Source organism: Seriola lalandi, unplaced genomic scaffold, assembly GCF_002814215.2.
Source record: "Seriola lalandi dorsalis isolate HSWRI2012SDOR001 ecotype SW California unplaced genomic scaffold, Sedor1 jcf7180002054416, whole genome shotgun sequence".
NCBI lineage: Eukaryota > Metazoa > Chordata > Actinopteri > Carangiformes > Carangidae > Seriola > Seriola lalandi.
This window is the reverse complement of record NW_019524969.1, coordinates 132,986-160,559: the sequence shown is the minus strand read 5'-3', so window position 1 is coordinate 160,559 and position 27,574 is coordinate 132,986. Positions and strand designations below refer to the sequence as shown.

At 40.7% G+C, this 27,574-nt stretch overlaps 1 protein-coding gene across 1 annotated transcript; it reads left to right on the top strand.

Moving 5' to 3' along the window:
- Nucleotides 1-871: 871 nt before the first annotated feature.
- Nucleotides 872-26,920, top strand: grm2b (glutamate receptor, metabotropic 2b). Its single transcript, XM_023410189.2, has 6 exons — nucleotides 872-1,455; nucleotides 5,756-6,383; nucleotides 18,854-19,691; nucleotides 20,281-21,344; nucleotides 24,886-25,078; nucleotides 26,207-26,920. Exons 2-6 carry the CDS (start codon nucleotides 5,874-5,876, stop codon nucleotides 26,278-26,280), a joined length of 2,679 nt encoding a protein of 892 aa, XP_023265957.1. The 5' UTR covers nucleotides 872-1,455; nucleotides 5,756-5,873; the 3' UTR covers nucleotides 26,281-26,920.
- Nucleotides 26,921-27,574: the final 654 nt, after the last annotated feature.

Sequence of the window (27,574 nt, the reverse complement as noted above, 5' to 3'; positions counted from 1 at the left end):
AAATGTCAAAAACAAGATTTATATGTCGTGTTGATACATGGTCGTTCTGTAAAAATCCAACATAAGAGCAACGATTTCTGCATTTGATTCCACCTTCAGCTCATTTAGGCCTCCATCCTCAGCCTGGATATGACTGAACTGCTGATTTGAACGATATGAACTCCTGTGAGTTCTGTGTGCGTGCGTGCGCGCGCGCGCGTGTGTGTCGCTTTTTCAGTGAAAAAACCAAGTGTGCATCCTACCTCTTGAATCTGTGAAGTGGTATGCCATTCAACTGGAGTGTGATTCAGTTTTAATGAGATAGAGGTGAATGAGGAGCTGGCCAGCCTTCATAGAGGGAAACAACAACACAAAACAAAACAAAAAAGAAAAAAAAAGTTGACGCTCATTTCTCTTTCATCATCTTCCTAAATTTAGCTAGAGAGAAAGACAGAGAGAAAGAGAGAGAGAGAGAGGGGTAGCGCCTTGTATAGTCTATTTGTAACGATTTTTTCCCATCCAGTTTATCATTAAAAGTTCGACTGACAACATACAGGCCCATATCTTTACAGTCAATGCAGTGGATAAGTGACACAGAAAGACCTGTGAGAAGCTGGGAACAACGATTTTAATTCATGCACCTTCCTTGTTGTTTTTTTTGTTTTTTTTCTATGCTTCACTCCTGCCTACTAAACAGCAGACGTTGTTCTGTTTGTAACTTAGATTTCATTATTCTACTTCGCTGCAGTAACTCACCTCGCTGCCTTGCAAACAAACCCCATATGAAGCACCGTCAGGGTTTGAGAAGGGCGAGAGCACAGCGTCGACTCGCTGCACTCATTATAGCTGTGGAGCAGCAGAGAGCGGCTGCATGCGTATGACTGTGTGCGTGCGTGTGTGTTTGTGTGCGTGTATGTGTGTGTGTGCGTGTTTGGGTGCCACAGCAGCATTTCTCCACTGCCCTTGTTTTGAAGTAGATTTGATTAACTTTCCCAACAGACGCGCGACTCTTGAGTAGGAGATGTGGTGTAAAAAAAAAAAAAAAAAGTGTAATTTACAATTGAATTCAGACCCTCTTACCTCCCACTCCTGCTGCCAGTGACACGCGCACACACACACAGAGAATCCTCGGAGCATCATTGCTGCCGATGCTTGTGGACATACTGTATTGAGCGCTTGGGCGGCGGGCTGTATTGCTCCGGTCTGTAGCCTCGTGCACACACACACGGCGGCGGGCAGGCACAAGTTGGGAGAGCACCGTAGGAGGAAGAGTTTGTCAGACTTGCACAGTCTGAGTAACACTTCAGAACCAAGGACAGAGCCAAACCGCTGGCTCGCAAACATGCTCCAAGTGAACAACATCTGGACTCTGCTCGTCACATGAAGCTCTTCACGTTGACTGTGTATTGTCGTGCTGCTGGTGGAAAAAGACCTTGCGTTTTTCATCCGGCAAGACGCATCTAGTGCTACAGTCAGGTAAGAAATGATAACTTTGATTTTAACTCGATGCTTTAAAAAAAAAAAAAAAAAAGAATCCCGGAAATGACTTTGTCCTTGCATTTTCCAATCCGACGTGCCTGTGCATTTTAACTATTTGCAGCAAAAAACACCCTCCTCCTTTATAAGATGTAGCCCACAACCTCAACTTATCTGGCACCAAATTCATTGATCACTTATTAACAGAGACGCATTTCCCCAACATGTCTCTTTATTCCACTTAAATATCACCTAGTATCTCTGACAAACATTAGTTACAGGTGAATGTGTCTCAGCACAAACTGAACTGAACTTGATCTAATGGTTTACAGCACTTTATCATTAGAAGACCTGAGTGTGACTGTTTATATCTAAGGATAAATATGCAAAGTTGTTTTTCCCTCTTGACCAGACAGAATATTCAGAACGCTCACAGGCTTATACTGTGCTGGTTCCTTTCCAACCAGCTTTTGTTTTCAAGCCGAGCCCTAAACATTATAATTGCATCCTGCTATGACAATTAATTGGACTGTTTGCAGTTTACAAGGTTCATGAAAGAATTTATTCAGTGCACAATATTTTTTTAAAAAACAACTGATTTGGCACTGATTCAAAGTGGCATGCATCACATTTGTTGTCAGTTAATCAGATAGGATGTGATGTAGCAGTGGGTGTTGTAAGTTACAGGAGACCCACCACCATGTCTAGATGAATGTTAATATCATGTTGTTATTAGATGGTGCCGCCACCGTGGCCAACAGACACTAAATAAAAACAACCTGTTGTAGCCAGTCTCATTCTCACATAGCTGCACTTTGTCTCTCAGTCTCAGTATGTGATTAAGACAATATGTTTTCACTATTGATAAAAATCCAGGTGGGATATTAGTACGGTGAAATCATCCGCTGCTTAAACAGACTGACAAGCAGATTTCCCTGTGCTATTTTTGACAAACTGATGCACTTGATCTGCATTCAAACTCACTATCAGCTGGCTGCCGACCACCACAGAGACAACCTAATTCCTTCAGCTGACAAATCCAGGTGGAGGGATAAAGTGTGTGTCCCCCCACTGGAGAGGATGTGATGAAGGAAATCGTTAGTGCAGTTATGGCGGCTGCAGGTTTTTTTTTTCTTCTTCTTCTTTTTCTTCTTTAGTTTGTCATTAGTGGTAGATAAAAGTCTTCTGCTTTGAACAGCTAGTTCACTTTGGATTGAGGATCATCAAAGGTCGTAATGTATATGCCTCAATGCAAACTGATGCTCTGCCTTTATGAAGCTTTAATTCTCCAGCATAATATGAAAATCTGTTGCTCTGTGGTGTCTTATTACATGAGTACAAGTGAAACTCAAGGATGACACTTTGTCCATAATCCATCTTGTGGATTTTGTAATAATAATGAGAGGGGGAAAAAAAAATACTCTGCCATCAGTGTTATCTCATGGGACAAGTGCTGTGTTTAGGCTGTTATTACTCAACAGGCTCAATGATTTATGTGTAGTGGATTAGACACTAAATTAAATGTCATGTCATGTAGGTTCGAGTATTCAACAAAAGTGCACACGGGCTACGTGCCTCACAAAGCTGATGGCAAAGTCTCTAAATGCTAAAGGTGATGGTACTGAAATGATCACCACTTTATGTAACCACATTATACAAAATAACACATCAGATTTATTTTGACAAGATCATAGCTGACCTTGTCGACTGCAAAAAAAAAAACAAAAAAAAAAAAACAGGTGGTCAGTCTTTAGGTGTTTCTGCATCGAACTCTAAAACCATCTCTTCAGCTCATTCTCCAGACATGAATACCATTGTGTTTTTTCTCCTTAAGCACATGTAGACTACATGTTACAACTGTACGTGCCACTCACCACCGCTGCTGAGAGCGACTCTGCAGTGAGTCATACATTACACATTATCTATGTATGGATAAGACAATAAGGAATGGTGTTCTCAAAAGCATCGTTATGCTAATGTTGGAGAAACCCTCTCTGTTCTGGACGAGAGTAGTAACGCATTAGCTGACGGTTCAAAGCTGAGTAAAGCACGCTGCCTTTTCTTTTTGAACTTGCCTTTCAGAGGGAATATTGTGCGAAGACAGCTGGGGAGCGAGTGACTCTCTTGGCTGCCGCCTGCGAGCGTGACAGCCGTTTCTACATCAAGATAGTTTTAATGACATGATCGAGACCTGATGGAAGCGACTTCACTATTAAGCAGAGGCTGAGATTTGACGCTCATGCCAGCTGATAATTTTGCCGCTGTGTAATAAGCGTTTCCAGTAATTGGTGGGAAATGTGGTTTTCATGGCTGTATTTAGTGTCCACTTCAGACTCTCCAGCATTTATTAGCACTTCTTAAAGGTTTCGAGAGGCTCTTCTGGACCTCCAACCTTACTTTGGCCTAGTTTGCATAGGCCTGTCTAATTGGCTGTTTCTTATTGCACCATTAATTCACACTTTGACCCAGTCTTTGCAGGTAGAAAGCTCCCATCTGCTCTAACAGACAGCAACCAAGAGCAATTAGACTCTTAATGTTGAACTCTTCAAGTTACTTTATCACCTTGGTTCTAATAATAGGGCAAATGTGTCGCAGGCAGCAACACAAAACACCTGCACGGCTGCACCTAGTGTCCAGGACACCCGCTAGATCTGAAGCAGATTTTACATTATGAGTTCGCACTTTCGCTACAACATGTAATCCTCTTTGCTGGATAGAAGGTAGTAGATTCATTACCTCACCCACAACCCGATGTAATATTTACCTGACGGGAAAATTCAGCATTCATTGCACTTTTTCCTCCTTGCTTCCTCTGTGTGGCTCAATGTTACGCCCACTCCTGTGATATTCCTCAAATGTCCCTGCAAAAACAACCTCTCACTCACTCACTCACTCACTCACTCACTCACTCACTCACTCACTCACTCACTCACTCACTCACTCACTCACTCTCTCACTCACTCACTCACCAGATGAACCTATCTGGGTGTAGCTGCAGAAGCCGGTGTTTTTGTAGCCTACCCCTGCAAACCCCACTGTGGTGGTTTCTGCTTCTGTGAGGGCGGAAAACAGGACTCACCCAGGTTGAATAACATGACGAATGTTAAGACATCTACCAATAATAGAACTGATGGCACATTTGGTGTCTACAAGTGACACATTTGTATGTAATATTACAATGTTAGCAACAACACTGTGTGACTGAATAGAAGTCAGTAACTAGCTCCCCCGTTGCTGGTTCTGACTTTCACATGTGACTTATTCTGCTGATATCTGCTAGGATAATAATATGTTGACAATAATCCTGAGAAGACTACAAGTGTGAGTCATTAAAGGTCCATCGTCTTTATGTAAATCTGCTCTAATCAATATGCCTGCTGAACTTGTTTGTATGTTTGATGAATGTGATGAATGACTGTGTTGAAAGAGATATGATTGGTTCCCTCTCTGCCTGACTGAACCAGCCCACCACCCCAATCACACATCAACACGAGTCCTGCTGAGTTCGAAACCTGTAACCTCGGCATGATATGAATCTATATTAGCATACATGTCTCACTGCCCACTTCCCTGCAGTCCAACCCTTTTTTTTTTTTTTACCCACCATGTTTCCATGGCAACCCCAGCCATTGAAGAGAACCACCATCTATGTGATATCTCGGTTGTAAGCTTGGAAATTACGCTTCACTCGAGAGGTGCCTTAAATATCTATAAATGTTTGATGTGGTCACTCGACAGCGGCAACTCCCGAGTTTGTCTCTCAGATAAAACTGCAGTGGGTATGTTTCACCCCACGCAGCCACAGAGAGCCGAGTTGGAATATTATCCACTTCTGTTTCACTTCAGAAAACAACTCTTAAGATTCACAGCCTGATTTCACCCTCCTGCCAAAACAGTGTCAGGTTTAGGACTGTCCAGTGATTGGATTATTTGTCTGTAATGTTTCTAGAAACCGAGCAGAACTTATCTAGTTAGGTGAGTAAGAATCGATAAGAAAACTGTAGAGAACCTTGCGAGACAAAGTTTATAGATAAACTTTACACAGTTTTATACCTTGGTGTGACTGTCTCAGATCTTTCAATAACCCTGTGGGCGGAAAGCTGAAGTAGAGTAATGGTACTAATGAAAATCAGTGACAAAGGAGAAAAATATGAGCTGTCAGTGGGCGGCAATAATGCACATTTTGAGACATAATGATCATGTTGTTACTCAGCTCCTCATTAATAGATAGATAGATGGATAGATAGATAGATAGATAGATATGAAATTGGGTAATTTGTGTATCCTTTTATTCATTCAGGAAATATCAATCATGCTGCACCCACTGAGAGAAGACTTCAAAGTGATCTGCCTCCAGACTCTGTGAGCCTCTGCTCCTCTCTACTTTGACCAGCTGAACCCTGCTACCTGATCCTGCCATGCTGAGTGTAGTGCTCTGCCCCAGGTCGTTGGCCAATTTTGCCCAATATTGGCCGCTCCACATTTTCCTGCTGGAGCTGCTGATACCAGGAGTCCTGCCCAGCATCTCCAGATTGCCCCCTGCGGCCAAACGTGAGATCATCATGGATGGGGATTTGGTGATTGGAGGCCTCTTCCCTGTGCACCACAAAGGCGATGGGACGGAGGACTGCGGAAAGATCAACGAGGAGAGGGGAATCCAGAGACTGGAGGCCATGCTGCTGGCACTCGATGAGATTAACTCCAGCGATCGCATCCTTCCCGGACTCCAGCTGGGGGCCCACATCCTGGACACTTGCTCGAAGGACACCTACGCTCTGGAGCAGTCTTTAGATTTCGTAAGAGCCTCCCTCACCAAGGTGCAAGATCCGGGCTTCATCTGCCCAGACGGCTCCAGACCCGTCCAAAACGAGGTGCCGCTGGCCATCTCTGGGGTGATTGGAGGGTCTTACAGTGACGTCTCCATTCAGGTAAATGTAATATACATGTACTGCTGATGGTGCTGAGTTTAGAATGAAGGAAAAATACTAATATCAGAATTCAGCACTGAAATTAAGTGAAAGTTATGCTAATGATTCTGGGATTTCTCAGCCCAGTATGTCTAGGAATTACATTCTTATTGGATGATTCTACACCTGACAATTTGCGTCCAGTGCCAAAATCCAGTACTAATGCAAAAAAGTTTATCTTGCGCCACAGACCTGAAATTCATTTTCCTCAGCCACTTCTATTCCCATCTAATCCGTGAGACCTGCAATATGCTGTTGTCCAGCGATAGGATTGGGATCTCTTTGTTTTGATTGATACTCTTTAGGCGTTACGTTTCTGTTAACCCTGCCCAAGCCAAATCCTTATGTTTTAATTGTATATTTTGTCCCTTTGGTAAATTGTACAGCGGTTGTTATGTTTCTGGAGTCCAGTAATTTTCTGCATATATTTCAAAACTTTTGCATTAAGTATTTAGCTATTTTTTTTGCAATTTGAAGAAGTTCATACTTCACAGAAAACCTACACTGAATTCATTAAATTATTCCGGTCATTGATTAATTTAGTATGCATTCTGATACTTAGGGATGGATAAACTGCATTAATCTGCATACAAACCTACTCGCACCTCGTGTTCCTCACTTTCACAAATACAGATAACAACCATAAATACCTTGCATCTCTTGTTTTACTGAGCCGGAGGACAGGGCCTTCAGTGGAACAGATTTTACTTTGGTTGTAAGAGTAGGAATCCACCTGGGATGATTCTGTTTGAAGCATCAACATTCACAGAGACATCCATCACTTTGGCAGCGAGTTCATTTCCGCCTTGCAAAGAAAACTGACCTTTTACACTCGTATGAAAAGGTTGCCAGAGGCAGTGCATCTGAGCATGATTAATGAATTCTGATTGGCCTCACATGCCATAATTATGATGTAAAGGGTTTAAGTGAGACAAAGTGTGTAGGAATAATTTGGTTACACTTTCCATCAACTCCAGTTCGCAACACTTTTATTTTATGTATGTACACACACAAACACACACATACACAAATGTAAGCTTTTTATTTGTGACGAAACTTGTAACTAAACAGCTTGGTGAAAAAAAAAAAAGTATACACATTTAAAGATAATTGTTATTTGCAGTGAAGTGTGTGGCCGTACTTAATGCTTGGTTTACTCACATAGACTTTAATTTGCTTTCAGAATAGTTTAAAGTCCAATGATACTGGATTTTCATCTGTTGTCTGTCTGGTTGACTAGTTGTTAACTATTCAAGCTAATGGGCATTCACATGTTTCAACTGAGAAGATGTCAGGACTATGCTGACTTAGTAGCTCTTGCAAGAAGATATAGCTTAATAGCTAAAGCAAAGCATTGTTATAGTTTCCACACTTCCACACTTTTTGTATTTGGTCTTTTCTCTTTCCCATTATATTTGGCTTTGAGTGCTCCACACCCAGCTCTAATGAAACTACTTTTGTGATTGGCTGATGATGTGATTGGCCCTGCCCCCTAACTTATTCTCTGCGGTTGTGACATCATACTGAGGGGTCGTCATTAAGTTAGGCTTGTTCAAATGGTACAATTTCAATTTCAGCTTTAACAGTTTTTAGATAGCACCTCAAACAGCAAAGTCCACCCCAACACTAGACAATTCTTCTTTTCCACAGTAGCCCTCTTTCAAAACACAGAGGTATTAAGTTGTTTGCTTCAGATAAATGTTGTGATTGGAAACGCATCCCTGTATTGAAAGCTTATTGGAAATGGTAAAGCTATTAAAACCATGTTCTGCCTGCAACAATTACACATACAGTATGACTAATGCTGGCAATTTTCACACATGACATACACTAAGCATTACATGAATATTTAATGTTATACCTGGAGAAAAAAATGTTGATGTTTGAATCACTCGTCATGAATATGGAGCAGTGTTTATGCATTCTAATCAGTCTACGCGCTACTGTATGAAGATGTGAGCCACGTGCAAAGCTGCTAAAATGTTCAGTTAACAAATGCATTTCAAATAACTCGGGTCCAGATTGGTACAGTATACATGAACAACCGGGTTGAGAGTAAGATATAATGATGCTGATCAATGCACATTAGTGCACAATACATTATTAAACGTAAAACCTCTCAAGCATTAAAAGACACATTAAAGAGAAGCTACAATGTTATTATTCAAATATTTTACCGTTGATAATCAATTGCTGACAACTGATTTTTTTTGTGTGAATACAGCATATCATATCATTACCTTTTTAATTTGATATGGCAAACTTGTTAGGAGACTGTTGTTTATTTACACATCCAGCAGATACAGAGTCACATTATCATTCATTTGGAGTCTTGCTTGTGTCCACCTGATGAAAACAAGTCTAAGTCCTCTATCTTAACTCTGTTTTTAGTCTCTACCAACTCCTGGGGGAAATATCTGGCTCTTTAGCAGCTAAATGTTCCACACCTGCAAGTTTCTAACCGTGTCTATCTGCTGTTGCATGCTGAGCAAAACAACTGCCTGCTGTGCATCGAAACAGTAAACTACACTAAAATTCATGATAAAGCTCCGCGCTGAAGGAAGAGTCAGGTGATAATTCTCTGTTGGATCATGCCTGGTTCACACTGAGTGAGTTTTAGGCTTATGGTGTGCTACACCTTGTCAGTTTCAGTTTCAATCTCCCAAGTTCACACATTTTATCTAATTTGTTTGATCCATGCACAAACCAAAGAGTAAAAACAACATGTGCTATTATGGTGTGTTACATGCATGGACTTGCTAAGTTAAGTAACCCCTGACAGTAGCGTCGTATATTAATGTCAGATATGAGTGGTATTGACCTTTATAAACAACCATTGAATCCTTTTCAAGTGGTGTTTTTAATCTACACATGCAGTGTTAAAGGTTTGATAAAGAGAGTGAGCTGGTTGGCTCTTGATCACCCAATTTATTTGTATTGAATTCGTGGATTTGTATTTCATTCATAATTCCGCATTTCTCCACAAAGCCAGTAAAAGCCTATATGGGAATCACTTATTTTGTGAATAAGTCGAGCACTTCTGCCTCTCTGACTGTGATTCCTGTTAATCTCTGTTAAAACGACACCAGAATACAGTCCAGCCTTGAATAAGTTCTTGCCAGGAGTCTGCAGCGATGAATGCTTCATGTCAGCATGTTGAAGCTGAATGGAGAGTCGCTCACACAAGGCTGAGGATGACCACCTTACCATGTTGGAATCATCTGAATCATCCATTAAACACAGGGCTTGTTCACTTAGAAAGAGGCCGATAATACAGAGCGTCTTCTCTCGTAATGTTGACGATGCTTTGACAAAAGAACAGCATGTTTTTAAGAAGCGTGAAAAGGACTGTATGTGTGTCTTTCTGTGTGAAAGAGACTTCAGCGACCACACAGTCGCAAAGATTCAAAAGGAAACTTAGTGCTTTTGAGTGTTTTTGTATATATTTGAATACATACCTCTACTGTCACAGCGCTCAACAGGCATCTTTGTTCTCACATTCAGGGCACTATAATGAATCGAGCCGTGGGAGCAGTGAGAAGCCCATGGTGGGATTTTTTTGGGGAGGTCACTGGTTTAAACAGCCTCTGTTTTTTTTATCCCAGAGAAGCACTTTGTGTGATAAAAACTGAGGAGGAGAAGTGCCAGCGATGGTCCCGGGGAAGTTTGAGAGGAGCTGCTTTTCCCATCTGTGGGGTGCATCTCCATTGGCTGGCAGGGACGTGTCCACCTGCGTGTGGAGAGGCGGCTGATGCTGCCTGTGACAGGGGCCAAGGACAAGATGTGGGAAAGATGGTGGGAGACGAGCCAGTTTCTCCTTAGCCTCAAAGGGATTCTTTCATAATTAGCTCAGCAACATTTAGGCGGCTTTCATCATTGTGTTGCTCATCCTTGTATGTGTTTTCGTCCTTGCTCTGTCTGCTTGCTGTTTAATTTCGTGAAAATAGTCTTAATTGCCATCTGGGATGTTACCTATAGAATTAACCATGAGTGATGACTCACTCCTCACAGTCTACAGATTTAACAGCTATGAATTTAAGCATTATAGAGAAATAATTTTAAAATGAACAATGAAATCATTCTGAACTAGTCCCACACTTCTGTGCAAATAACATTAATAATAGATCTGTATCTCCAAATCCTCAAGTTCCTATGCTTTCACAGCCACACAATAACAAGCTGAAGTTTGCTTAGAGGCATAATCACAACTTTGTCTTCAGTATGGATTTTTTTTTTTTTTAAATTTTTATTTCTTTTAGCTTCCTAGCACAAATCCACACTGAAACAATTGCACATCCTTAAATGATTTAACACACAAGTGAAAGAAGAAAAATCAAGTATTTTTGTGGCAATAAAAAACTATGAAATCCTAGTTCAGCAACACATCTCCTATAAATTAAACATATAATATGGCACAATATGAACCGCTTTCCCCATCAGATGACAGCGACTGAGAATGTGGGATCCTAAAAATTTAATAAACTAAAATTTGAACTCCGAAAGCCACCCACTAAAATCCTTCAAGACCATTAGACAAACTCAGTCAAACCGCTGCTGCAAGTGCTGGGAAGGTCCTCAGTAATTAGAGGTTGTAAGTTCATATCTGTCCTGCCGCACTGTATATTGGTGTTTAATATTTTTGGTTTGCGGTGGTTTATTGTGTCTGCTGATGTGTCGCGCAGAGGAACTAGAGAGGGCTTTGTCTTTATTGTGTTTCCATCTTCACAGAGTGCGTCGGGTGAAAAAAAAAAAAAATCCTGCTTTGGTGCTAACTTCAAAAGGGTCTTGTTTATCATGTGATATTATAGTTGAATCCCCCCCCCCGCCCCCCTCCTCTCCCTGAAACTGTTATTTTTGAGCTGGAAATTTTAGCACATTCGGAGACACACAGCTCATCTCCCTAATTAGCACATCAGAATGTCATTCAAAGTGAAGGGAAACACAATAATGGCTGGAAGGATGGTTAAGAGTCAGGGTGCAGGGGCGTCGTGTAGCGTAGTGGTTTAAGCAGGCGCCCCATGTGTAGAGGCTACAGTCCTCGCTGCAGTTAGCCCCGGTTCGAATCCCGCATCGGACGGCCTTTCGCTGCATGTCATTCCCCCTCTCTCTGTTTCCTATCACTCTCCACTGTGCTGTCCATTAAAGGCATAAAAGCCCAAAAAAATATACTTTAAAAAAAAAAGAGTCAGGGCGCACACGGTCAATAATAATGCTAGCCTATCGATTTCCAGGTGCACTTCTCTCCATCTTGTCTGTCCTGTCTGTTTTTTCACACGCCATCAGGAATAAATGATCAGTCTGTGCTCAGAACCTGTGGCTGATGTTATTCTGAATGGTGTGGTTGAACCGTTGCTCTCCGGTCTCAGTAACAGTCGAACTTATTGGACTTATCAAGCTTATTTCATAAGTGCTACAGGCTAGAAGTAATATTTATAAGCTGTAAGCACAGCAGACGATAAAGAGAAAATTTTTTCTCAGATGTGTCCCTGAACTCTAGAGCCCTTCGAAAGGTCACTCTTGTGGTGAGCATTGTTTTGCTGGTGGACAGAGGTAATAGATGCAGGTTTAATGTTAAGAACTGCATCTTCCTGAAAATAGCACATGTAAGCAGATCAACATACATTTCTTTCTGCTACTGCTTTCCCAGCTCCGCGAGTGCTAATATTAAGTCCGGATCAGAAAACAGCTCTGATCCACAGACATGTCTGCATGAGGTATTATGATCTTATGTGTGACACATAACTGTTTACATGTGCATCTACTGCTTTCAGTGTCTTAGCATTTGTTTAGGTCTTTGTTCTATATGAGTTTCTATGTTTGCGTGTCTGTGTCTGTGTTTAAGGTCCATGGCAAGGATGTGGGTTCTTTGGGTAGGTGGCTGTCTGTACATGCAGTTCTCATAAAGCACACTGGGTTTGCTTGTAAAGAAATGTGATATATTAATACCTTGTCTTACCTATAGCCTTGCCTCCACAAATGAATTTGCATCAAAATCTGAAAGCTACTAAAAAAAACATTGAAAGGTTTCCCTTATTTTCAAATCAAAATACAGTATATTGCCTGTCCCACTGTGTCGACCCCGTCTCCCAAAATTTACAAAACTGTTGCCATTTATGCAATGTGTGTGTGTGTGTGTGTGTGTGTGTGTGTGTGTGTGTGTGTGTGTGTGTGTGTGTGTGTGTGTGCATGTTTGTGTCTGTTTTTGTTTTTTTATAATGAATGAAGCGCTACATAGGGAGGTGGTTGGTGTGGATGGCAAGCGTGGGTTCAGATCCCAAGTACCATCTGCTGTTAGGTTTAGGCAACAAAAGCACTTTGGCTAAGGTAAGATTGTGGTTTCAACTGTGGACATTTTCAGTATAAAACCTAAATTCATAGTCTTTCCCTCTCTTCCTTAACTAACTACTGTGAGCACCCAAACATAAAAAGTGAAATCACACTGTAGTCACTATTTACAGATCCTGTAGCATATCTGCAAATTAGGTTCCTTCAACCTTCCCTCGACCTCTGTTGTTTAAAAATTTAATTTGTAATTTAAAACACAGGGTTGGCTGGAAAATGAATTGCATTAACGTATGTCTCCCCATCTTCATAAATCAAACCTTTTTTATCAGCCTGGTTAAAATTTAGGGAAGTTCTGCTTCAAATCGAAAATGGAGCTGTGGGTATAAACAAGAAAATATCAAGATTAACATGGAGCTGAGGGATCAGGTAGAAAAAATAAATAAAACTATGCAAAGGAGCAAATGCATCAGAGATGTACAGCACTGCAAAGTTGCTGTTCTCAAATTCCATCCAATTTGGATGTACAAGACTTGGATGGAGAGAGGCACAGCAATCATACTGAAGAACACAGAGCTCATACTTGGTGCTCGAGCTGTGTGAATGAGCACACAAAATATACCCTTTAGTTTAGTTTGTTTGTGGTATCGCAGATCAGTCAAATCACGCTGGTGCTCTTCTGTTTCAGCTACCTCTCCACAAACCACTGCAGCACGATGTAGCCTTGATGCTGTTTCTACCTGATGAATGTTTGAATCAAAGCTTAAACTGCTGCATACATTTAAAAATAATGCAAAACTGACATTGACTTTGGCTACCATTTATGCCACATGTCATTATTCACATTCAAACGATTGGATTCAACATCTTGATCTGAACCGATGCCACTTCACGTGTTTTTGTCTGTTTTAGTGTCATCAACATGTTTATTTATTTCCCTCCTTGCTGCGTGATTTGCCTTCTACAGGAATAATTTCTCATCTGCACAAAATTGAACCTAACACAAGCCGGGCACAGATAATTTGGGTTTTCTGTTTGTACAAGATCTGTGTATCTTTTAGCAATTAGATGATATTTTGAAAAAGCACTACAGTGAAAAGGAACATTATGTTTAGATAACATAGAGATCATTTCCTGTGTTGAACTCCATGCTGTGCCTCTTGAATTGAACCACTGATATAAAAATGTTGTCTTTGGCAACCAGATTAATTAATATAATCAATAAACATGTTACCTCACAGGTTTGGTCAGTGTGATCTGCTTTCCCATATATATACTGTATATAACTCATATATTTAGTTTTGCGTTCAAGATTTTGCTATCAATTTCAAGTTACATTTTACGTTCTCAGTTCAAATACATTATATTAAACCCAGCAGCCATGTGCACTGTATATATTATTCATGACATGCATTTCTGGACCTTTGGTGAGTGGCTCGGTCGTAGCACTGTACATCCTGAAGTTTCACTCTGCATGTCATGTACTGTATCTACTGTAGGGCTCAGCTTGACAGGCACCTTGGGGACATACAAATGGACTTTCCACGTTGAATGAAATCGTGACCGACACATGAGTAAGAGGCTGCCCATGTTCCAGCTGTCTTATGTCTTCCCTCCATGCTTCTTTTCTTTTGAAGGAACGCTGGTCTGAAATCCCATAATGCTGTTACTGACTGTGCATCTCACACACATCATAGCAAGCATCAACTGCAAGCTAGACCAGAGCTTAAGACTCTTAAGACTACAATCTGATGATCTTAAGATCCAACCTTTTGTCTGTTGATTAGAATATGATGATATTGACTAACCAGCTACTGAGACATGAGACATGCTGGTTTGTCCCAACCTACTGGCAAACAAGTATGATAAAGTTTATTATTCTGTCCAGAAATCACAGCTTGACTCCTCACTAGTGTGAGGGGAGCATGGACTGAGCTGAAGCTGCAAACTCAGCATACTGTAAACATTAAGCATACATGTTACGCATCGTTCATGCGCTTAACTAGATGGTAAGAAATAATATTCAGGGAAACAGATATTTTTCCTTCTATCGTTAAATTTGAAGAAACTAGCTCTGTACACAGAGACTCTCATAGACATTAACGTTTGAAATATAAATGATATGACATAATCTATGATATTGTAATATGATTTAAATGAAATTAAATGGTCTAAGTCAGCGGTTCCAAACCTTTTCCAACTCATGGCCCATTTGAAAATCTCAAAAAAGGTTGGTGGCCCATATCACACCCCATAATAATACAAGCATACAATGTATGTTTCCCATCATTGGCTTATCACAGTGATAAGCCTTAATACAAGAAGAAGAAAACATTGAACGGATAATTTTGTTTTATGACATTTAAAACATTATTTGTATTTTATTTTTTAACCGAAATTGTACTGTTTTGCAAATTATTTGTTCGCCCACTTGCAAGAGCTTTGCGGCCCACAAGTTGGGAACCACTGGTATTTACACTGTGGTCACAACCTATCTAACTGAATAGTTGGGACAAAAAATGCTCAACAATAATCCTAATAATAATAATAATAATAATAATAATAATAATAATAATAATTCTTATCTGGATAACTCTTTCTTTAGACATATGGTATCTGTAGAGTAATATTAGTCCCTGCATAAAACATTATGCATTGACTGCATTGTAGAGCATGTTCTCTATTGCTCGTAATACTGCAAAGAGACTTTGACCGGACTGTTTGGGTTTAAAAGAACGCTGAAGGTGACGAAGCATACCTAAGTTTTACATTATAAGGAAACATGATAGAAAAAATTCGCTGTTTTAAACGAGTGGACCATGAAGAGCATCTGATTGGTGCCTCATTTGTTTGCTGTAGTCCTGATCCACACATGCTAAAGTGGTTTATGTCTTTGCAAGGGATCGGTTCAGGTTAGAGTTATAGGTATATATTGGTTATGATTAAAGCTGGTGTAAGTCTTAAATAAAGTAATGTCAGCCAAAGTGTCAGCAAAGCACCTGTAGTACTACAGAGGTAGGACTTAATTGATAAATTTGGAGTGTTTGGAGTCTCATACGTTGAAAGCAAATTCACAGTATGAGACTCCTGAGCCTGGACTGTGGGTGTTCTTATTTGACTTGTCGATGGTGAGAGCGAGGGGAAAATACCGCATGAGGACGAACAGACGGTCACTGTCACACACTCCAGTGCCGTCCTGAAAGGTGCACTGTCAAGCTTCTCCAGGAATCTATTGATGAAGACCAACTGCCTGTAAACCCTGGAAGAGGAAACTACCTTATTACCATGCAAGTGTGACTGACTGTCAGTCACATACGTTACCGTGCTGCATACAAAACACTGCATACATCCAAGGCAACATAAATGAATCGGCGGCTTTAATCAGGCTTCCCCATACATTTTCAACAGAAATCACATCTCTCAGCGGGTAATTTGATGAGACCTCTGCCCTATATTCTACTAGAAACAGTGGGGAGGACTACTGCTGGGTGCAATGCGCTTGTCTAAATGCATCATATTAACTCCTTTCATCCCCTCAAGTGCTCGTAGTGTGCCCGCATATTCTACTCTTGTCTGTAGGGTATTTTAACTAAAGGAGGTTAAGCACACAGGCGCTCGCAGATCAGGGTTAGTGCCAGTAATATCTGATGCAAAAGTGTTTGCATTGCATTTCCTATGCCAAGCAGTCTTTACTGTTTGTCTCAGCCCAGTAATGCATGTTTACAAATGTTTCACTTTATATTAAGACTCCCCATAACAATGGAAAGGTGAATGTCTGGAGAAGAGGATTGTGCGATAAGAAGAGAGTAATACAAGAAAACTCTTATTAGAGGTAAAAAGTAAACAAACCAAAGAGTCTACAACCATGCCAACAGCTTTGTTAGGTTGTACTTATGGGCAATTTATACTTCTTTGTAGAATTGATGACATAAGTACGCCGTAGGCATGGCGTAGCTGTGGAACCGACGCTGTAGCCTTGTCCCTAGACATGCAATCAAAACATTTAGAGGACAGAGACCACAACAACTGTGACTGGTCTGCCTGGCAGCATTGCACTTCCTCCTAGCATGTCTCTCCATGCTCAATGGTCAGACAAGCACAGAAAGAAAGCTCTTTTCTGTGTTCCGTAAAAGTAACTGTTGTTCAACATTAGCTCCATCTCCAACATGATCCGCTCAGTTTCAGTCACCATTGTTTGAAGTACACAAAGAGACTCTCTCTCTCTCCAATAGGTTTTGAGATATTGCAGTCTGAATCAAAGTGCTGGACCAACCGACAGACCATCATTTCCATCCCTGGAATTTTTTTTTTTAGCCATGCTGCTAGCATGGCTATAAAAAGATTGTTGAGTAACATGTTCAGGGTATGGACCACATGCAGAAAATGATTATCCTAGTGTTCACACAGTACATATACTGTTTAATTTCTAATATCTTAGAAAGCATTGATAGCTCTGTTTAAGGTCTCATGGGTTGGAATGAGTGAGTTGTATAAGAGACTGGTACATTTAATAGGACTTGCAATTACATCCATGGGGATGCTATTGTTTGGGAACCCTCCAGGCATACAATGATGCCTGAGGGAGGAGGTAGTCATATTGAAGCTCATGGGTATTCACTAATCACCACTGCATCTCATGAGGAATCCTGCAAAATGACAAGTTTTCACCAGCTCTCTGTCAGAGTTCGCTCCGTAATGACGTGTGGGAAAATAATTGCCATGATTTTATGTTATGATTCCGACAGAATCATTTCAGTAGGTTTGTGTCCGACATGGATGTCTTGCTGAGTTTTCAGTCAGAAATTATTATCCACCCCTGTTGAGCTCAGTATCACCAGCTATCACCTCTGCAAGGAAATCAATATATTTGTCTGTATAGGTGCATCGTTACTTCTGGCAGAATCCGTCAGGAGACTTAAATGACTTGACTGAATGGCTTTAACAGCAAAACACACTGATGAAATTCTTATCTCTGTGTCATTGTTGCTGTTGTTATCTGGCACTATCTTTAAGGGGATTTGTGGAACTCGCTGCTGATGTGGATACCTGACAGAGTAAAGAGTTTCCTCTGCCACTCTCTGCAATCGAGCTCAAGCACATCAGAAAGCAGCCCTGAGCTTGAATGGCTCCACTTCACCTATGACCAGATGGATATCTACAAGTTAAAAAGCAAAAAGACTTAAAAAGAAATATTTGAAAAACTTGAAATGCAGCATTTTGTAAAAAAAAAAAAGTCAACTGACAGACTTTTATCACAATTATAGCACATTCTCAGATGATGACCTTCATTATGAGGGAAAAGATGGAAAACTGGCCAACTCTCATAGGTGCCATTTAAACCACTAGAATGTTGAAATACAGAGCAATTTTTATGCTTCTAAGCTGCACAAGCATCTGCAACTACATCACTCTCGATCTGTTAAAGCAACTATGATCAATATTAACAACGGATCAAATGACTATGTGCAATGTGACACCTAACTGTGCTATGATTTCAGCTATATTTACTTGTAAAATGATCGCTCGGAGAGAAAGTTAGAAGCGACAGAATATGTTTCTTGTTTTGTAACACACACAGCCTCCATCTGGGTAACAGACTGCTGCTTTGCCTCTCTGCCACTCACTGAACAGAGTTCACACATCACCTCTCTGTGCTAAGTTGCCACCACTGCAGGCAGTAAACGCCCCCCTAATATCTGTTTGTTGCAATTCACATTGAAAGAGCATCGGCCAATGGGTCACCACCAACACTCAGCTGGCTCACCAATGGTGTAACTTGATCACTCAACCCTATCACTCAGTCAGTCATGGGCATTTGCGTTTAAAGGGCTGGCCCCTCTGTTGTGGTCCAGCCAAAAATCTGTAGTACGATTTTTTAAAAACTATAAATTGAACTTTGAAATGCTCAGAGCAAGAATCCTCACAATCCAATTATATCATCATCACCAACATTAACCAACTACTATGACTGACAGGAGCCCATGTGTATTAACTAAACTACAGTATATACTGCTAAAATGTCCCAAAATACAAGGGCAAAATAAATTAAGGTAAAGTAATTTTTAAGAAATATATGGATAAAGTCTTTGGGAGTATGAGATGAAGCTTCATGACCATAATAAACCTAAAGTTTCCCTCTTGTTCTCCAGGTTGCCAACCTTCTGCGACTGTTCCAGATCCCTCAGATCAGCTATGCCTCCACCAGTGCAAAGCTCAGTGATAAAACCCGCTACGACTACTTCGCCCGCACCGTGCCCCCAGACTTCTATCAGGCCAAGGCCATGGCTGAGATCCTGCGTTACTTCAACTGGACCTACGTCTCAACAGTAGCATCAGAGGGTGACTATGGTGAGACTGGTATTGATGCCTTCCAGCAGGAAGCCCGCACTCGTCAAATCTGCATCGCCACATCAGCCAAGGTGAGCCGCTCTATGAACCGCCAGGGCTATGAGAATGTGATCCGCTCCCTGCAGCAGAAGTCCAACGCCAGGGTGGTCATCCTGTTCACCCGCAGCGAAGACGCTCGTGAGCTGCTGGTGGCTGCTGCTCGCATGAACGTCTCCTTCATCTGGGTGGCCAGTGATGGATGGGGAGCGCAGGAGAGTGTGGTGAGGGGCAGCGAGACAGCAGCAGATGGTGCTTTCACCATTGAACTGGCCTCCTACCCAATCAGAGAGTTTGAAGATTACTTCACCAAGCTTAACCCGTACACCAACACAAGGAACCCATGGTTTAAAGAGTTCTGGGAGCACCGGTTTGGCTGCAGCCTCCAAGAGCATGGCTGCAGTGAGCACAGCCTGCGAGACGGAACATTTGAGCAAGAGTCCAAGATCATGTTTGTGGTAAATGCAGTCTATGCCATGGCTTATGCTCTGCATAACATGAGGCAAGCTGTGTGCTCCAACACATCCAAAGTCTGTGATGCAATGAAACCAGGGAACGGCAAACGGTTCTACAAGGAGTTCATCCTGAAGACCAAGTTTGAAGGTAGGAAGAACAATCAAAGGAAACAGAAGTAAATGCTATTGTTATATGTACCTTTTTTTCATGTGATATTATTTTTAAATAGCTATGAATAGGATTAGATTAATTGAGAGAGAATGTTTTAATGTAAAGCAAATGTGGGTTGCAAATAGGCATGGCACTGGATTAAGACTTCAAATGATTTCCTCTGCATTCTGCATTGAAACAAGCTTTATAATTATTCAATTAGCAAAAGTAATCCAGGAATTAGCATGGAGAAATCAGTGGGAGAGGAAGCTATCTAGGACATACTATTCTGAGAATATGTTGACGAATGAACACTCATATTTCTATGAGCTGAAATGGCAGGAAACCTGTGAGATTTACAGTATTCTACTACATCATATGCCAGCATTTCCAATTTTTTGTGTTGCAATATTAATGTTTTTTAATCATTAATAAAAACACTAGAATATACAGTACTACTAGTGTAATGGTGGCGTACGGTAGGACATATTCATATTCAACTCATTTAGATATTGATATGACTTATACGTATTAGTGCTGTAAAACCTGTGAATATTAGTGTTGCTGTATTTCTGCTTCCTATCAGCTCCATTCAGACCTGTAGACACAGAGAACATGGTGCGCTTCAACTCCGTTGGTGACAGCATCAGCCGCTACAACATCTTTCACTACCACAAAGAGGAGGGTAAGTTCGTCTACAAGAAGGTCGGCTACTGGGACCAGAACCTGACCCTGAACACCACCATAGTGTCCTGGCGTGGCATCGTACCACCCACCTCCCAGTGCAGTGACCCCTGCAAGAAGAATGAAATAAAAAGTATGCAGCCTGGGGATGTGTGCTGCTGGATCTGTATCCCCTGTCAGCCCTACCAGTACCTGCAGGATGAGTTCACCTGTGCTGACTGCAGCTTCGGTCAGTGGCCTCTGGGTAACTTGACTGGCTGCTATGATCTGCCTGAAGAGTACATCCGGTGGGAGGATGCCTGGGCCATTGGGCCTGTTACCATCTCCTGCCTTGGTATACTGTGTACTCTGTCAGTAGTGGGCCTGTTCTTCAAGAACAATGAAACACCTGTGGTTAAAGCAAGTGGACGTGAACTCTCCTACATCCTCTTGCTGGGGGTGCTGATGTGCTACAGCATGACCTTCATCTACATCGCCAAACCTTCTACTGCTGTTTGCACTCTACGTCGACTAGGCCTGGGCACCTCATTCGCAGTGTGTTACTCCGCCTTGCTAACCAAGACCAACCGCATCGCTCGAATCTTCAGCGGGGTGAAGGATGGAGCCCAGCGGCCGCGCTTCATCAGCCCGGCCTCCCAGGTAGCAATTTGTGGCGCTCTTATCTCCTGCCAGCTGCTCGTGGCCGTTATCTGGCTGCTGGTGGAGGTGCCAGGGGTTCGGAAGGAGGTGGGCCCGGAGAGGCGAGACGTGGTCACCCTCAAGTGCAACAGCAGGGACTCCAGCATGCTCATGTCACTCACCTACAACTGTATCCTCATCATCCTCTGCACTGTCTATGCCTTCAAGACACGAAAGTGCCCTGAAAACTTCAATGAGGCCAAGTTCATTGGGTTCACCATGTACACCACCTGCATCATCTGGCTCGCTTTCCAGCCCATCTTCTATGTCACTGCCAGCGACTACAGGGTAACTATATCTATGTGAGATTGTTTTCATGAAGCATTTCTAATACATATTTCTAGAAACCTCTCAAGCCCACTCTTGTGGAAAAAAATGCAAACAAGATCTATAAATGACTTTCCCTTGTGTGTTTGCTGTTCCTAAAGAAGAAGGTGTCACTTCCACATTCCATTTGATCACCTTCACCCAGACTCATGAAAGGCCGAGCTTTCTCTTCATGCGGCTTGAAGAATCTTTCAAGACAAGAACAAAGATTCAGGAGGCAGATGAGACGTGAATATACAGATGGAAATAATGAATGACTGTCAAACTGATTCACTGAATCACAGCATTACTAAATGTTTAAAAAACCTAAAGTGTTTAAAAAAGGCATTGAAACCCTGCAGTATCATGACCTGTAGTAAAAATAATTGTAAGCAAGGACACTGAGTGCTGGCTCGCTTACTGGCTCTGCTTCCATAATAGCCAGGGGAAATATTAGAGTTTGCTGATTTGTCACATGGAGATAAAGTTTTAGCTGTTACACAAATGGCTGAGGGCTAAATGCAACCTGCATCACACAAATGCGACAACGAAGAAATAGGTTGAATATGCATAACTATTACTGGACTTGTTTGTGATGCTGCAGCAGGCCAAAAAATTTTAATTTACATTTTATTTTGCTCAAGTAGAAAATGTATAGCTGCAAGGACGAATTAATCCATTTCACCATGCAGCGTAAAGTAAGACAAATAAGACAAAATATTGGGCATAAAGCTGACAGACCATGTAAGTTATGAGTTCTTTTGCCTCAGTCAAATTCAAGGCTACTGCCTCAGCATTTAGCATGGGTGTGCAACAAGGCCGTTATTGTGCAAACAGATGGGGGGAGGTCTAGGATCACACAAGCTTTGTATCATCATGAGGTACCTCAGGCTTCACACGTCTGTAGTGATCAGATCCTTTACCTTTCCAGATCCCCAGTGGGATTTATGAGACTGGCTGAACATTGTAGAATATAAGGCTTCATACTTGGAGAGGCAGCACACAAAGTAATTGAAAGAATGAGAGGTTTGGCAACGCAACAGAGACCTTGCGGCTTTGGTTCTGTGTGACACCAGTAATAATGGCTGTGGGTTCAGTTGCCACATTTAAAATTAGGGTTGGATAGCACTGAAATATTCTAATGAGAGACTAGCATTGTTGCCTAGTGACTCATCATGAACCCAAGGCTTCACAGATGGACACAGATATGCTCAGAAATCTTCATTATCTTTATTTTATTAAAAGACAACATAGAGGGCCACAGGGATTACATATTTTTGCGGGCCAACCCGGGAGTTAGCATCACCCTGGTTCCCTTGACAAAAGGCCAGTGGGATTTTTACATTGACTTCTAGATTATTGCAGATAATAAACTCTGAAACAAAAGTTTATGATGCTTAGACATTTTGTTCAGCAGGATAATCTTCACAAATGAACACCACATTTATGATTTTTAAAGCCTAAATACACTTACCAGAGGTAAAAAGATAAACGTTAGGCTATAAACCACCACAGTCGCATGACTTCAGAGTCATCATGAGGGCCTAAATTCCAACTCATAGTCTTACTTAGTATGTTTACCTCTTCTACAAAAGCCTTTCCTCATTCAAGGATAATAATAGTTTGCAAAAATGGTAGTATAAACACAACAAGGCCGTGAAGGTGGACTAGTGAGTAGATCAGTGTAGTCTCATCTAGATACTTGTTAGCAACCATCTTTTTTAAAGAGATGTAGAAGCTTAAAGTAATCACAACTGGGTTATTTACTGACGTATTTTATGTTGTGGAATAAAATGTGAAAATTGTGCTTGTGTTAACCACAGACCTTATTTCGGTCATCAAATCAAAGACCCATAACGGAAGTGTAAAAAGGCTAACTAATTTTAGGACTCATTCCTGCAGCACTCTATTATCATTACAGATATAGTGAGTTCCTGCGACATGTGCAGTATACACTGGTTAATAATACATCCATACCTCGACTGTTAAGTGGATTTTTAAAAGATTAGCTGCGGTAAATTAAAACTGAATCATAAAAGACCATGCAAATATCTGTTGAAAAACTCAATTTAATAATAAAGCCAGTAATATAAATGTAATGAAAGTTTTAAAAAGGCACTAAATAAAGTATTAGATAAAGTAAAGAGTGTAACCTCATTCTCTTTGCTGTCAGTTTTAAAGTATGAACACAGTAGGGTTCTCACAGCACACAGCATGTCCTATTGCTGCTTGATAATTATTTGTGTCAAAAGCTGTTAAATGGAAATAGCTGCTAGAAAGAGACTGTTATGGCAGAAAGAGATAAGGCGCTGAGGACAAAAGACAGCTGAAGTAATATTACCTGCAGTCCTGGTGGTGTTTTCATCAGTTATTTTTGAAACTAAAATGTGTGAGGACTTCTACTATGCGGTGCTGTCGTAGCGCGGTATGTTTAGCAGGGATTTCACTTCATGCTGCGGTTGAGCAAATAGAAGTTCCTGGACTGCAGGGGTAACCAGTGGGGAGGGAAGAGATGGTGCTCAGGAAGATGACCCCAGCAGTCAGGTCACATTAGCTGCTGAAATATGACTAACAAGAGCCTGACTTTCCAGGACAACCAGCTGAGCTTATCCCACATTCTTTTTCTTGCCTCATATTCATGCGCATACAAATACACAATTAGAATTGCTAACATACATAATTGGAAACTTCACACATGCATACATAATTAAAAATGGAAATGTTGCTAATAATGCGAAACTAATATCTCTATGAAACATAAAAGGACATTTTTTGGTACGACTGCAGGTTGTACCAGAAGTATTTTTGTGATTGAGAATAAAATAAATACAGTTAAAGCGGCAACAATAAAGATTCCAGATATGAATAAGTGTGACTAAGGCATTGTTAGCTAATTTTAATAATAAATAAACTGATAATAGGTCAGTGTTGTGTTTACAGTATGTTTCTGCTGCCATCAGCCAAAAAGATAATCATTGCAGGTTTAAAAGCCATCTGACGCAGAGTACATTATAATCATCTAATGTTCATCATTAAACACACACACAAACTGTGGACTTGAAGATAAGCTGTGACTCCCAAGCTGAGGTGGGCGGATGAGGAGGGAGCGTCTTTCAGGGTGATAAAACACAATGATCTGATTAAGAGTACATATGGTGTAGGGCACAGAATATACAGTGGGTTACAGTGAACAATTGCTTTCATTACCATTTAAAATGCTGATTATTTTCTTTATTAAACAATTAATTGATTGGTCTATAATGTGTTGGAAAAATGTAGCCACAAGTAACCAGTGGAGTAACCAGAGCAGCAAAGAATAAAACTGAGTGAATTGGTTTGATCAAAGGCTGCAGAGAAGTAACAGGTGTATTTGTGTGTGTGTGTGTGTGTGTGTGTGTGTGTGTGTGTGTGTGTGTGTTGTACAGGTGGCCTTTGAACAAACTTCATTAGTGCTTTGAAGACAAAAGGAAAAAAAAAATGCAGCTTGATGTATTCATCATCACCCACTCTTCTCTCCTCACAGGTGCAGACCACCACCATGTGTATTTCCGTCAGTCTGAGTGGTTCGGTGGTTCTCGGCTGCCTCTTCGCTCCCAAGATCCACATCATACTGTTCCAGCCCCAGAAGAACGTGGCCACACTCAGAGTCACAGCCAACCGTTTCAGTGCCACAGTGTCTGCTTCTGCCTCCGCTCCCAGCTCCAGCTACTCTAAAGGTATCCAGAAACAAACTCCAGCATAAAACCATCCGTATGATGAATGTTACTGACTGGATATTTAATCTTGAATTTTGATTGTATGATAGCAAGATTTTTTTTTTTTCATGTTACTTAATTAAACATGAGTATAAGCACAGAAACCTGAGAATAAAAACTGGACCATACTGAAAGTTTCTTTCTGCTTGTTTCTCTGGTTTTGCATCAGCCTGGCTAAGCAATTAAAATCCAACCATAATGTTTCTTTTCATACTGGATAAGAGCAAGTCTTATCTAAAGCTTATTAATGAACTGACGAATAATTCACAGCGCAATCTTCATTAATAAACACAGACACAATATTTACATAGTGCACTCAGTGTACCATTTCTTTTTTTTTCCAAGCTAGATGAACTCAAACTATAGCTGTGCATTAAAAGGCTTAAAAATGTTTATTTTCCTGTTATCTCATCACCTGCACTTGAGATTTCTGTTGTCTGAAAAGAACACGAGTTTTTACATTAGTAAAATCTACTCCATGACAAGTAGAAGTCCTGTATTTGAAATCTTACATAAATATAAGTACAGAAATATTTTCAGCAAAATATAGGCTACTTAAAGTATCAGAAGTATTATTAACCAGAAACTTTCCTTGTTGTTGTTATTGTTATATATTTATGCTGGATTATTGGGTCAGCCTTTAATTTACAGGCTGTTAATTATGTAGTAATTATTCATATGTAAGAAGATTTTTACCGTTCATGGCTAGTCAAGCTCGAGCTAATTATAACTGCATTATTGAGTGATTTAATCCCTGTGTGTCATATTTTATAAACTAGTTTCTGCAAGTAAATCGGCAAAGTGGAGTTTCCAAATGAATGTATAAGAGTGAGAAGTACAATATTTCTCTCTTCAGTGTTGTGGGCTAGAAGTACCTCCATATTGTACTTTAAGTATATTTGAGTAAATTTACTGAGTTATTTTGCCACATGTCTACGACCATGAGATCCACTCTACTCAGCACAGACTTTTAGAGGCCAGGACTGACTATTATAATTTTGCAGACAGCCTTTATCTCTGGTTCACAGTTGTGTTTCCAAACAGTGACAAATTCTCGCCTGGCTAACATCGCTGGTTTTATTCTCCCAGGATCAGCCTCTAACTACGTGCCAGCAGTTTGCAACGGCCGCGAGGTGGTGGACTCTACAACGTCCTCTTTGTGAAAACAGGTTCCTCACTAAGCACAAGAGACCATCCCACCATCAGACACCCCTTCATCAAACAGGCCTGTGTATGATGGAGCACCCACCCCTCTCCCCCTCCCCTCCCCTCCCCATGCCATCCAACATGCTGCTGCGGAGAGATAACTCTGTCTGGGTAGACTGACTGACAGTGGCTAGGGTAACTTTGACTGTGAAAGCTAAATGACGTTCCTACAGCGAGCAGTATGTATCAAATGTAAAGCCTTTTTGTATAGATTTAATATGCTGTGATCTCTTTGGTTTACAGATAGATGTGATTACATGCACCGTGCCTTGTCCTAAAGAGTCTTGTTGTCAAATGGGTGGTTGTGAAGCAATAGTGTTACACAAAACAAAAGGCTGTTCTTATCTTGTCCTTAGAGTGCTGTGAATCTATCCAAATGTTTTAGACAATGACAAAAAAAAAAAAAAAATGCTATGAAATAAATTTAGCCATTTCTGTTAAACAAAATATGTGACTAACAATAGTGAACGTGATGAAAACTAGGCAACTAGACAATATAAAGGACATGTGTTAATGTAGACTGGTGTAACAGTGTGTGCTTTCTTGTAATTTATGTAAATAAAATGTTTTTTTAATATTAAAAGATTAAACATTGCAGTGTTTGGATTCACACTTGCAGTTCTTGACACTATTCAAACTAAATGCAGCTATTCAGAGACAATAGTAATGAGCTTTTTGCACACAGGGTTTGAGTTCGTCCTCTTCGAAACCAAATTAACTTACTTTAAAATGTCTGATGTTTTAGTTGAACCAGTTCATGGGATTGCGTCTTCTAATTTTACCAGTTAAAAAAAACAAAAACAAAAGTGAAGATGAAGCTGAAGATGTTAAGTTTGCGTTAACTTTTTTTTTTTTTCCAACAGGTGCAGCATGAGTTTTGATTCTGCTGTAATACCAAGACTTGTATTTGGTGCTCAGATCTCTAAGCTATAACTACTGATGTAACTACTAGTTGAGTATGTGAAATTATACATGTGCAGTGCCTATAAAAAAAAAGTATTCACCCAAGTTGGACTTTTTCATCTTTTATACTGATTGGAGTTTCCTGATATTAAATTGTAATAACCATCTGTAAACAACCTGCCCACTGTTTGTCCGGTCTGTTTTTGTGTGCGTTAAATGTACATATAGTGAACTTACTGTCAACTCAGACTTCACAATGGACTGTCACTGTCGATGTTTGACTGTAAACAAATAGAAATATTGATTTTTCCCTCCTAACATCTATGTTATGTACGTGATATATGATGA

Excerpts from the sequence above, each read along its gene's own strand:
- grm2b (XM_023410189.2), top strand. The coding sequence starts at position 5,874 with ATGCTGAGTGTAGTGCTCTGCCCCAGGTCGTTGGCCAATTTTGCCCAA. Across the intron at positions 6,384-18,853 it reads ACAGTGACGTCTCCATTCAG|GTTGCCAACCTTCTGCGACT; the intron begins GTAAATGTAATA and ends CTTGTTCTCCAG. Across the intron at positions 19,692-20,280 it reads CCTGAAGACCAAGTTTGAAG|CTCCATTCAGACCTGTAGAC; the intron begins GTAGGAAGAACA and ends GCTTCCTATCAG.